This window comes from Muscardinus avellanarius, assembly GCF_963383645.1.
Source record: "Muscardinus avellanarius genome assembly, chromosome: 9".
NCBI classification, from domain to species: domain Eukaryota; kingdom Metazoa; phylum Chordata; class Mammalia; order Rodentia; family Gliridae; genus Muscardinus; species Muscardinus avellanarius.
The window spans coordinates 13,550,758-13,564,408 of record NC_137795.1 but is presented as its reverse complement, the minus strand read 5'-3'; the positions used below and the strand labels follow the sequence as shown (position 1 = coordinate 13,564,408).

The 13,651-nt window shown below is 40.5% G+C and overlaps 1 protein-coding gene across 1 annotated transcript in view; it reads right to left on the bottom strand.

Moving 5' to 3' along the window:
* ABCA13 (ATP binding cassette subfamily A member 13) overlaps positions 1 to 13,651 on the bottom strand; it is a gene marked incomplete at both ends in the record, with an annotated part of 326,203 nt that overhangs the window by 202,570 nt on the left and 109,982 nt on the right. The window contains 2 exon segments of the mRNA XM_080701162.1: positions 5,065 to 5,155; positions 7,975 to 8,088. Coding sequence (XP_080557288.1) covers positions 5,065 to 5,155; positions 7,975 to 8,088 — 205 coding nt within the window.

Here is a 13,651-nt window from a genome sequence, read left to right as displayed (position 1 = left end):
TATCTACACACACACACACACACACACACACACACACACACACACACGCACACATGCACGCACACGGAGCAGGGTTAGGAATAATGAACCTCTGACCTCTGAGAAGAAAGCGTGCATATCCTCATGTAGTACTAGTCCCTGCACAGTGGTTTGAAAGTAATAAAATTAAACATGGGTGAGTATTAGTTGCATGATGTTCTATCACTGAGGACCTCAAGTGCTCTCTCCAGAATAAAGAGATGAGAACAATTTTCAGGAAAAAGGATTGTGAGCAGAGGGAGGGATGCTGTGGACAGAGCTGTGAGAACCAGAACTGAGGCTCTCCTGTCATCTCAGACCACTCTATTTTCTACCGTGCACAGTGAAAGGTGGACTGGAGGAGAGCACAGAAGGCCTGCAAAACAAGAGCCCAGGACAAGACACACCACAGAGGCCGGCATTTAGTCCTAAAGGGCAATGAGAATCCTGAGGCTCAATATAGGGGAAGACAGAACAACCTAGTATGCAGTTCAACAAGAGCTTAGCTCCAAGCTCTATAACAATATAACATGGCCATCGTATGCAGAAATCAAAAGTAACCATGTTGTTTTAATGAGCTTTGTCATTGCTGTGACCAAAACACCTGACAAGTTCATTAAGAGGAGGAAAGATTTGGTTCTGTTTTTAGAGGTTCTGTCCAAGGTTGTCTGGCTCTAAGGTAGAAACATCTCAGCAGCAAGGCTTCAGGGCATGGTTAAAAAAAATAAATGCTCCCAACTCATAATGGCCATGAAGTAGTGCCAGAGACAGATCGAGACAAGGGACAGATAGACTTCCCATGACTATGTCCTTAGCAAACAAGTGGACCCATCTTCTCTAGCCATTTTCTACCTCCAAACCTGGCTACACTGCCTAGCACATGAGCTTCTCTGGAAGACATTCCATATCCAACCAAATCACATGTGTAAGAGCATTATTCAAGTGTCAAACAAAAATGAATGAAATCTTCTTAAAAGGATGCATTCATTCCCTGGCTCCTGAGATATAAAGGGAGAAATCAGCAACACAAATACAAAATTCTAAATGTGTAGAAACTTTAGTCTTTCAAATTACCCAAGACAAAAAAGCACGCTATATATAAAAATACTGTTAATTGAAAATAGTTTTAATAATGAAAGGATCTAAGAATACTCATAAGACTCAGTTAAGGCAATACTTAAATATTTAGCAATAAGCATATGTGCATAAAAAAATGAAGAGGTAAAAATCAGTGATCTAAGTATCCATCTAAAGAAATTATAAAAACAAGATGGAAAGAAAAAACACATCGAAAAGATAAATAAAGAAAAGAGCCAAATCATGAGATAGAAAATGAACATAAAATAAGAAGTAGCAAACTGCACATTGTTTTTAAAAAAAATTAATAAAATTGGTAGGTGTTTTTTGTCAAGTCTGAAAGAAAAGGAGTAAACCAGGAAAGAGAACAAGGGGGAGACAGAGGGAGAAGAAGAAGAAGAAGAAGAAGAAGAAGAAGAAGAAGAAGAAGAAGAAGAAGAAGGAGGAGGAGGAGGAGGAGGAGGAGGAGGAGGAGGAGGAGGAGGAGAAGAAGAGGAGGAGGAGGAGGAGAGGAAGAAGAGAGGGGAGGGGGGGGGAGGGGGGAGGAAGAAAGGAGAAAGAGAATAGGAGGAGGAGGAGGAGGAGAGGAAGAGAGAGGACACAATTTACTGTATTATTAAATGAAAACTACCAGAAATGAATTAATAGATATTTGCACGAAATCTTCATAGAAACAAGACTTCACTGGGTAAAAATACTTCGGTTTTGTTTTTCCTCTGCTGTGGGATAACATGTGTGAATGTGCACTGTCAACACATAGTAATAAAACAAAAATGGGAATTCCCAGGAACACAGCTGAGTAGTGATGATCAGAAGATTCAGTTGCCCAGGTAGGATGGTGTGTGTTGTGGTGAAGCTGTGTGGGAACCCCAGAGGCTGGGAAATGATAGCAAATATTAGTGTGAAATCAAGTAAAGGTGAAACTTTAGAAGGAGGGAAAGATTATGAAAATGAAATTTCATTATCATGCATAGCCTGGCCCTGTACTGAACAATATTTATCTAGGCATTATATTTTATGACAACTGGAATGGCCATAAAACTAGAGTGGGAGCAACCGGGCAGGGAAGGGAAGTGATACCAAACTCAATCTGCATCCCTCACACAGGAAATCAATGGGAAATTCCTACAATGGATAAATCAAGAAAGACTCCTATAGGCATATCACTTAAGGCTATGATAACAAATCCAGAAGAAATGCTAAAAGAAGGCAAGAGCCATTCATAATAGTGAGTTAAAACGGAAGGGAGGCCTGGGTTGGGGAACTCTATCTTAGAAAGCGTCAGTAGTGATGGATATAAAGAATCTTTGCAATAGAGTTAATTTTTTACAAACACTTTAAAGACGCTATGGATAGTATGGTCATTTGTGTTAATGCACATGCCTGTGCTCATGAAAGTGCACATAAATCCATCAGGGCAAGGACTCCAAGGCTTCTATAAGAGCTCTCTGATGAGATGATGGCAGGGTTTTTTCTCAGGCTTATGCATATCTTACAATATTTCCATAACAGACATCTATTATTTTTAATGGCCAAGATGTCATTATGAAAGTCCAATCCCCAGTATTAAAAAGTTATACAAGGTTTAAAAATGACATCATGGGTAGGGAAATATCCCCATGGATTGCATCGATCTAACTTTGAACAGTCTCCAGATACTGGTTATAGGAAGAACAGAAACGGAATGTATGATCTAGGTACACATTCTTGTAGGAAGCATGCCGTAAGGTGTGTTAATTCTTTAGCTAAGAAGTAGAAAATGGGGTTTTGCAGGCCTGGGGATCTAGCTTAGTGGTGGAGTGTTTGCCTAGCATGCATTAGGTCCTAGGTTCCATCCCTAGCTACACACACACACACACACACAAACACACACACACACACAGAGAGAATATGAAAGAAGTTATGTCTTTAGTCTACATCAATTCCCACCAAGTCATGAAGAATGTTGAAGAATGTTTTCTTTGTTTTTGTTTTGTTTTGTTTTATTTTATTTTTTGGTGGTACTGGGGGTGGAAGCCAAGGCCTTTTCTACCTCTGGGCTATACTCCCAGACCTATTTTATATTTTACTTAGAAACAGGGTCTCACTAAGTTGTAGAGGGCCTCACTAAGTAGCTGAGGCTGGCTTTGAACCTGTATAATCCTGTCTCGGTCTCCCAAGCACGGGGATTACAAGTGTGTATGCCACCATGCCCGGCTAGAATATTTGTTTTTACACCATGCCTGTCTGTGGAGAATTGTGCTGGGTCAGTGGGAAGAACCTTCAGCTTCTCTCAGCTGATGGAATGACCTTCGGTCTCCTCATTCACATTGAGGGCAGGAGGAAGAGTCCAAAATTCCATGTGTCATCCATATTCTAAGTCCCCATACACTTGTAAGAAAAAGTCTGAATTTGTGACTTTTCCCCTTCATTTTCTTATGGAGGTTTGCATGTGGTAAACCTGTCTGAAAGCAGTGTTGGTTCTTGGGCAGCAGGATGTTGGGCAAATGAAGGCAAATGTGTTTCATACTCTGAGACCTATATCAACACCAACACCATCATATGTGCAAAGCTAGGGGATTGTCTGGGTTCAGGACAGAAAATTTGTACCCATGTAAGTCCTTATTCTTAACAAGACAAGATGGGGACTTGGTTATGAAAGGTTTTTCAGTGCTACTTCGTTCTTTTTTTTTTTTTTTTAAGTGTGTTAACTGGAAACATAGTAATTTGGACTGTAGCATTTATTTTAAAATAAAGATGAAGCATTCCTAGTCAGGAAACCCAAAACTATCTGAAATGTGCCAAAATCTAAAACGTTTTGCAGACTAAACTGAAGCCACAGATAGAAAATTCTACCCCATAAAACATAGTTTCATGAAAATTATTAAAATTATCATATACAATTACTTTCTGACAACGTATACGGTGTATGTGAAACATGACAGAATTTTGCTTTTAGACTTAGGTCCCATCCTCAAGCTATCTCATTACTTATATGTAAATAATCCAAAATAAAAAACAAAAAATATTTTAAATTCCAAACTCTGCCGGGCCTGAGCATTTCAGATATGGAACACTCAACCTATATTGTTGTAAATTTTAGCATAGTAGATTCACCAAAATATTTCTTTTCCTGAGGGAATTTCTATGCCTAATAAAATGACTTGTTTCCTCTGGGCCTCTTGCTCCAGGAAGACCTGGGCCTCTATCCTGTGGCTAAGCAGAGTGCTAGGGTGCAGATCTTAAAATAACAGGACAGTCTTCCATTCCCAACTCCAGGGCCCTCAACTGGGTCAGGCTACTGAGAGCATCTTTACATGCCCCGGTCTGCATCAGTGCCTCTGCTTCTAAGTATGGGCATCCTTCCCTTGGCACTATAGTGCAACAGGACGAGGTCCTAACCCTCCCCAGGTCCTCACATGGAACTGGCTCTTCTTGTATACTCAGTAAATACTTGTTGAACACCTACATGAGTTCAAGAATTGTAGCAGAGGTTATGATACATATTTTCTGATGGGTGTGTTTTTCTAAAAAATCTGATTTTGACAATTTCAAATAAATGCTTTTAATTTACTATTAAATATAGAAATTCCTTTACAACTTGCCTTGTAACTCACTGTTTTTGCATGTGAATCAGAAGATCTCCTATTTAGCTAAGTTTTTTTTTTATAAGCCAAGCCCTGAATCAGCATATCAGAAAACTTTGGGTATGAAGAAACTTTGGAGTGCATCTAGTTCAAGCCCTTCAGGTGGAAGGAAGGAAGGGAGGGAGGGAGAGAGAGAGGGAGGGAAGAAGGGAGGGAGGGAGGGAGAGAGAGAGAGAGAGAGAGAGAGAGAGAGAGAGAGAGAGAGAGAGAAAGGAAGGACAGACCAACAGAAGAAAATAACTTGGCAATGTTATCCCACAGCTGCATGGACAAAGAGACAGGACCCAAGCAGCAGCAGGGCCACTGGGCAGACAGACCCTAACCTATAGGTCAGCACACCTACCGTATGTCTGAAGATTTTCAATGAGTTTGTCCACATCAATGTGCAACTGGCTTGCCACAAATTTTCTTATAAATTTGTTCTTCATGGCTTCCTAAAAGAAATTATTAAACTTATTCAAAGTTTTATTATGCATAAAAGACACATAAACTGAACCATTTGAGAGAAGTTCTAAAATATCACAATAAGTAACAGCTTGACATTTGATTAAGTCCTTACTTTAAAAATAGAAGTAATGGTTATGAAAACTTAGGGTGTGGCTGTAATCAGGCACTAATACTGAAAAACATAATAAATTAATTAGTGACTTTTTGGGAACATTTCCCAATGAAGCTACTCAGTGCACTTTACTTTCTCCACAATCCCTTCCTTTCCACAGCCTTCCCACAGGCCAGTTGTAAAGACAGTCATTGGTACAAACACACTAAAGAAGGACCGGCCTTTTCCAAACCCTGTTTTAATTCTGAAATGTACAAGGGATCCTTTTTGGAAGCATCTTGCATTGCGCTATCCATCCATTCTTCTTAACATCGTCCTCACTTGTCAGTGGTTTCACTCTGGAATTCTCCAAAATCATTTTCATCAAGTTGGTGAAACTTGGATCTTGGTTGTGCAATGAGCATGCACGTACCTGCATTGTATTTCCACAAAAACAACAGCCAACAGCCAACAAAAAACAGAGGGGAGAATATCGACACATTGACACTCAACACCAGAATCAAGAAAGTGAGACTAATTTTGGAATTTTCTAGTTCCAAGAATGATACGTGTTATAAAGAACTTCATTTCATAACATAACCTCATATCACAGGACTTTAGAAATGCCCAAGTGGCACGTGCCTTCTGTGCTGAGCTTTTATTGCTCACGCCCGCCTCATCCCATGTGATGGATTTATCTTGCTACGGAAGACAAGGCTTCATTATGGAACCTGGGTGCCTGTCCTTTGGGAAAACTCGCATCTGCTTTCATTGGCTCTTAGCAACTTGCCAGACCATGGTCTGGCTCCTCAGTTACACATTATGTCATTTAGGCTCAGTGACATTCCATGACAAAATCAGGGTTATCTTTTACTGACGGGGAAAACAGAGTAATGTTATGGGCATCACAGAAAGGCCCCCATGCCTCCATCTAAAGAAAGAACCAGAGTTTGGACTTGAAGACCAACAGCCTGTGGCTCTCCGTGAACATAAGGTCGTTGTTAAAAATAAAATAAGCAAAACTTACAAGATTGTGTTCTATGCAAGATCAATATATAAACTCTTTAAGCGATGACTATGTGACTTTCATTTCTGACATGAGTACTTAATAGAGTCCTTGGCTGACCTACAGACTCCTCCAGGAGCTGCCCAATGTCCGAAGCAGGGTTAGGTATCCTTTTATGCCCTCTTGATACTTTGTAGATAATCAGCTTGGTACTCATAAGACTGGATGTCACTCTTCGCAGTTTCAGCAGAAACCTTATAAAAAACCTAAAACTAGCTCCAGGCATGGTGGTGCACTGTAATCCCAGCATTTGGGATTCGAAGCCAGCCTCAGCTACTGAGTGAGGCTCTCAGCAACTTAGTGAGACCCTGTTTCCAAATAAAATATAAAATAGGTCTGGGAGTATATCCCGGAGGTAGAAAACCCCTGGATTCCACCCCCAGTACCACTAAATAAATAAATAAATAAATACCTAAAATTATTTACTGTCTGGCCAATTACAGAGAAAGGTCGCTAATCTCTATATTAACAAATTAATTCAGGAGCAAACAAATTAAAGAGAAATAACCTGGCAATAACAACGGAGACACATAGCTGTGGGCACCCTGAGAGTGAGCACTGTAGATCTCCAGCCCCAAGGGTGAGAAAGGGCCAGGCCCCGCTGCAGCACTCCTGGTGAACCTGTTGCCCCAAGGCCACGCCCCCACGGGCTGCTCCTGGACCATGACCGCCATGACAGGCCCACTGCTGGGAGCCATTGGATCCCAGTGACCCAGCACTCCTCTGTTGACAGTCGACTTCAGCTCCAGGGCTCTACGCAGCCTTGGCCGTGGTTCACTGAATGGCAGGGCTGACCAGGAGACCTCCCTTGTTCCTTCCAGCAGGGTTAGATTTGCACCACGGTCAGATGACCTGGCCCCTCCCCTTTCCCAGCTTCATGCTGCTTTGCTCAAATAGCCATACATAATCCTGCCTTGGCATCCGCTCCTTGGTGGGCCCGGGTTGACCCAGTGACATTTCTTCTGTCACACTTTACACATCCCAACCCACGTACACCTCAGCCACCCCCACTTCCTCATTTCACAGAGACGCCCAAGGCACAGAGATACTCAGCACCTAACCCAAGACCACACAGCTCATAGAAAGCAGAGGAATATGGAGTCAACCCCAGATGATGCGGCTCCTCAGTCCACCACCCAAAAGGCCTGTTGATGGCCTCTGTGCTCCTCTTATCAGAGTTAAGGTAAGTTAGGGTCTCACAAATGGCTGAAAGCTGTTGAGTGAACTTCCTAAGCTGAAGTTCAGCTACTAATGGTTGCCAGGCTCCAGATAAACCATTTTAAACCATAACCCTCTTATTTTGTCACTATCAGGTTGTCAATACAGAATATTAGGAACTGATAACTGGTCACTCAAATAGATTCATAATTGAAAAGAATACATTTTCTCCAAAATACACTAAATCTAATATAGAACTTAAAGTACAGATATATATTAGTAAGGTATTAAACGTTCTCATAGTACTACCATCTTGCATAGGTAAAACACTGCAAACTCAGAGTCTTTACATGTATCTAATCTGATGTCAACTTTACTAGTCAACTGGGAAAAGCTGCCTGAGGCCACTCTGTAGACTCTTCTAACGTTGACCTTGATGTTTCAGCCCATAGAGGTGCCCCCCCTCGGTGGGAAAGGCAGCCCCCACTCACCTGCAGCTGATTGAACATCTGGCCATTTCCAATTCCCTGGAAAAGGCTGGACATCTTCAGCAGTGTTTCTGATAAAACTTTCAGCTTGTCCACAAAATGAAAAGTATAATTAGCCTGCAAAGCAAAGCACGCTCGTAACTGTCTCTTCCTTAGCTGCCGCAGTAGCATGAATCCTCAGCCCTGTCACAGCTACAGTAAGATGGACGAGCATCCTATATAACGTGGTCATGAGAGCAGAGATCTGCCGGTACGGGCACCACACTCCACAGCAGGGAAGCATCCAGCGCCCTCCTAGGCCAGCGCTTTGGGAATTCTCTTTCCATCTGCTGCTGTGTGCTACCACTGCTGTCTTTCCAGTGCCAGGCTAGCTACTGGGTAGCGCGCATGCACCCAATACACACCGCTGAATAAAAAACATTGGCCCACGTTCTCTCTTTCGAAATATGTTTGCGACTAATATCTACTTATTTGTTTTATGGTTCCCAGAACTAGTGAGGATAAAGTACAACCAAGGTACTTCTTTCTTTACCGCTGCTAGCTGAGTGCATTGGTCTAAGACTTTTGTAAAATAATTTGCTATCATAAAAATATGCAGAGCCACGGACCCATAAAAAGCACACACCTTTTTCTTTTCAACATAAAAGGACTCTATCCTAAGGAAATAATTTAAATGAAGGATAAAGCTATATCCATGAAAATGTCGATTTCAGCATTACTATATTTAATACTGAAAACGGTCTTATGCCAAAGGAACAATGACAGAGGAAGCTCTGAGAGTCCATCCATATCTCCTGGGAGCACGAGGAGATCTCGACAGTGGCACAGAAGCTGACCAACACTCCACAATAGAGGAAACCCTGAAGCCATCAGCCTCAGCCCTCCGGAGAAACAGGAGTGGGGCTGTTGCAAGTACTAAGATAAATTAATATTTCAATGTCATAGCACTAGACCAGGCACATGCTAAATTTTCAGTAAATGGCAGCTATGCCAGTCAAAAAATGCACACAGACACACAGAGGTTGGATTCTATTATTAATGAGACCACTTTTTGAGATGTATAAGAAATTCTTAAATCTAAAAAAATAAAGCACACATACATATGGACAATGTGTGAATACACACACACACACACACACACACACACACACACACACGGCAAGTTATTACAACTAAATAGTTAAAGTATCCTAATTTATCTTACCTTATTTTTCAAATTTCCAACACAACCTTCCTAAAATTAATAGTATGCTAGGGCATGAAGGAATTTCAAGTAAAATATCAAAGCATATACATTTTTTTAGAATATACTATGAAATTAAAAAGTCTTAGCCAGACCCAGTGACCCAGGCCTATAATCCCAGTACTCGGGAGGCTGAGACAGAAGGATGGCCAATTCTCGGAGGACCTCAGCAACTTAGCAAGGCCCTCATCAATTTAGTGAGACCTTGTTTTAAAATACAAAATAAAATAGGGCTGGGGATGTAGCTCAGAAGTAGATGCTTCTGGGTTCAATCCTCAGTACCACACAAAAAAGAAAAATTAACAAGTTTTTATAAACAATTTTGAGAGTAACAAATTAAAACTTTAAAACATTATCATAAATAACTTAAATTGTTCAAGTTTTCTGACTCACTCCTGTAATCCTAGTACATTGGAGGCTGAGACAAGAAGATTGCAGGTTCAAAGCCAGCCTCGGCAATTTAGTGAGGCTTCCGCAACTTGGAGAGACTTGTACCCAAATTAAAATGGAAAAAAAAAAAGCAGGGCGTGGTGGTGCACACTTGCAATCCCAGCATTTGGAAGGCTGAGACAGGAGGATCATGGTTTGGCCTTAGCTACTTTGTGAGGCCCTCAGAAACTCAGTGACACCCTGTTTTAAAATAAAGAATAAAAAATAGGGCTGGGGTTCCATCCCCAGTGCTGCAAAAAAAAAAAAAAATAATAATAATAATAATAATAATAATAATAGGGATAGAGTAGTAGCTTGGATGTAGACAGCCCCTTGGCTCAATCCCCAGTCATCATCATCATCATCATCATCATCATCATCATCATCATCATTATAATCATCATAATCATAATCATAATCATCATAATAATCTCAAATTTCAGTATTTATATAGGAAGAATACAAGGGAAATAACAATAAGATATAAAACAGTGTATATAGCCAAATTCAGACTCAAACAATGTTTGTTATTAAATTAAGAAGTGAAATTTAACTTAAAAGTATTCATTTAAAATATCAACAAAATATTAATATAGGTAATCTAAGGGAAAGCAGAAAGAAGAAATTAGTCAAGATTAACTTAAATGATTTTAAGAAAAAGATAGATGATAAATGCATAAGTCATTTCTCTGAATAAATAACAAAATATTTTTGTAAAGTCTAATTTATAGTTATTTAATATTTATTGAACTATCAAGATGCATCTAGATTATTTTACATGAAATAAATGTGATATAATAAAATGATTGATATTACTTTAAAATTTAAAGCAATTTGAAAGCATCAAAATTTAAATAATTAAATAATGTAATAGTGTTGGAAAACAAAGGTATCAAATGTGAAAAATCCCTATAACATATCCAGACCTAGGATTATAGACTTTTTTTTTTTTCCAATTTTTTTGTAGTGCTGGAGGTGGGACCCAGGTCCATTGTACCTCCAAGCTACACCCACAGCCCTATTTTTTATTTTGTTTTTGTTTTGTTTTTTGTTTTTTTGTTTTGTTTTGTTTTGCTTGCTTTTTGTTTTTTTGTGGGTCTGGGGATGAAACCCAGGGGCATTTGACCTCCGAGCTACACCCCCGCCCTATTTTTTTATTCTTTATTTTGAAACCAGGTCTCACTGAGTTGCAAAGGGCCTCACTAAGTAGCTGAGACTGTCCGCGAACAACGATACTCTGGTCTCAGCCTCCCAAATGCTGGGATTACAGGCATGCGCCACCACGCTCGGTTTATTCTTTATTTTGAAACAGGGTTTCACTGAGTTGCGAAGCGCCCCGCTAAGTAGCTGAGGCTGGTGGTGAACCACGATTGTCCTGTCTCAGCCTCCCAAATGCTGGGATTAAAAGTGTGCTCCACCAAAAAAAAAAAAAAAAAAAAGTGAACAGAGCCTAAAAGACCTGTAGGACCATAAAAAGATTCAACAGTGGAATCATAGGAGTCTCAGAAGGAGAAAAGAAACAGAATGCACATAGATACCTAGTAACCCACCCTGGGGAAGCCTAGAAAATACAATGCAAACTTGAACTCCCCTTGCTCTCCTTGTCCCCTTCTCGACTGTGACCATTGTGTGCATGTGTATGTGTATGTATGTGTGTGTGTGTGTGCGTGTGTACTTATGTATTTATGTATTTATTTATTCATTTGTTTATTTATTTTTAATTGCTTTTCTCTGGGCAGAAATTTTCAGAGTCTCGATTTCACGCGCTCTACCTCAGTAGATACTAAAATGACCCAGAAGACTCCAAAAGGAATTTGACTCCAAGAATTAGAGTTTGGTCCTGGCTCAGCCACACCCTGAGCAAGTCCAGCAGCAATCTGGACTTCCAGGATCCTATGTGTAGAGTGGTCACAGTAGAGCCACCTGCTGCTCCCTGTGGTGAATGTGGCCGTATGCTGGTTTGTTTTTTTGTTTGGTGGGTTGGTACACTCCGTCTAATGCTTGTCAACACTAACTGGTAGAATTGCATCTGAAGGCTGGAATAATAATGGAAGCTCATAGATTTTCAAGGTCTATAAAAGGGCAGTGTTAATACCCATCTCAGAGTTTGGATATAATCTAGTTTCACAGAACAAGTGCTTTCTTAAAGAACTGCTATTTTACAGGGGATTACATCAAACAGGTCTATTCATAAAATGGAATTATTTCTACTCTGGGTAACATTCCTGAATTTCAATAAAATGTTCCATGTCGAACACTTTTCTCACCTGAGAGCCTTGCTCCAGGCTGAACTGCTGAAAACTTGCTTTCAAACCACTGATTAGAAGCCTGCAGTTAGAACAGATTGCTATGAATCCTATTCCCCCAGCAGTGCTCCCTGGGGACCACCTCAACCTGCCTGGAGGTCTTCGCGTCCCCTTCACGCACCGCGCTGTGCGTGCAGATGGTCCCCACTGCAGAGCCCGTGAGCCGCTGGCAACCCTGTTTATAGACTCTGGCCTAAGCAGCTTCTACTTGATGCCATTTTTTCACCTTTCATAAGCATCCGAGCCAAACATTTTTCTTTCGATTCAAGTTAATCACCATACTTTATGTCATTTAATGATAAAAAAAAAATCGCAGTGGCCTTGTGTTATCTTGTCCTAGGTGACTTTGTTCTCATCCTCCCAAAGAGGCACTTCTGAGAGCAATAGAAGTTCTCAGGATGGGTGAAACTTCACACATTGCTGCACAATGCCATGAAGAATGTCAGCGTGTTTAATTAGTGAGCCAGTATCCCAGAGTGATATGGATAAAAACAGCTTCACTATATAGGATCCTTATCATTTGATAACTAATACTACACATATCTAATAAAAAGAACTCTGGCCATAGAGTCCACCAATCTTGGATTTGAACCATGCACTGCCTTTTGCTGGCTAATAAACACGGAAATGTAAAACTCCCTCGATTCTTAGTGGTTTTAATCTGTAAAATGGGTCTAAGTGTTTCTGCACTACCTTGCTCTTGTGAGATGTAAATGAGACTGCATTTGGGAAAGTGTCTCTGATAGTTCCTCAAACCTTGTAGAAATGAGTACTCAATAGACAGTGGTCCTGCCCACGTCTGAGGTAACAAAATTGTTAACAATAGAGTTCTAGAAGCATGAGCAAGGCTGAACTCTCCACTTGCCTTCCTCTCTCATTCCAGACCTCACCACAACACATGACTCCAAAACAAATGAGACTGGAAGCCAGTGCGCGACGCAGGCCTGCAATTTACAGCGCCGTGCTCCAACAGCTGAGGTGATACTGCTTCACGTAACTCAAAAGGCAAAGTAAATGTTCTCTGGCTTGTGTGGGACCTCAGACCATGTGTCTAAGGACCAGAACTGATTTTCAAAATACAAAATTAGCCATGGCTGATTACTACAATAATTTGTCCTCAGTAAAATGTCATACAGTCATTTTTATAAGAACAGGTAAGGCATCTCATGGTCTTCCACCATATTAAATAAGTAGAAAAAGCTGGGCCTGGTGGAACTGGCTTGTAATCCCAGAACTTGGGAGGCTGAGACAGGAGGATTACAGGTTCATGGTCAGCCTCAGCTTCTTAGTGAGACCCTGTTTCAAAATAAAAAATAAGAATGGGATTTGAGGTATAGCTCGATGGTAGAATGACTCTGGGTTCAACCCTCAGTATAAATAAATCAACAAATAAATGAATAAATAAATAAATAAATAAATGTAGAAAAGGAATCCATTTTTACTTTTGCCTCTGAAATTCAACAAGGAACTAAGGAAGAACCAGTGAAATGTTGGCTGACCTACTCAGAATTCTCATTATTCTCAGTATACACTCAGGGTATATCCCTTTCTCATGAGTCTCTCCGTCTCCTCCCCTTTGGGATGAGAATCATTCCCCAACTCATGTCTCCACTGCACTGAATGTGTGTCTTGTATTATATCTAAATTAATTCTTCAGCTGTTTGTCTTCTCTTTCTTATTGCAAGGTAAGCACTGCTAAAAC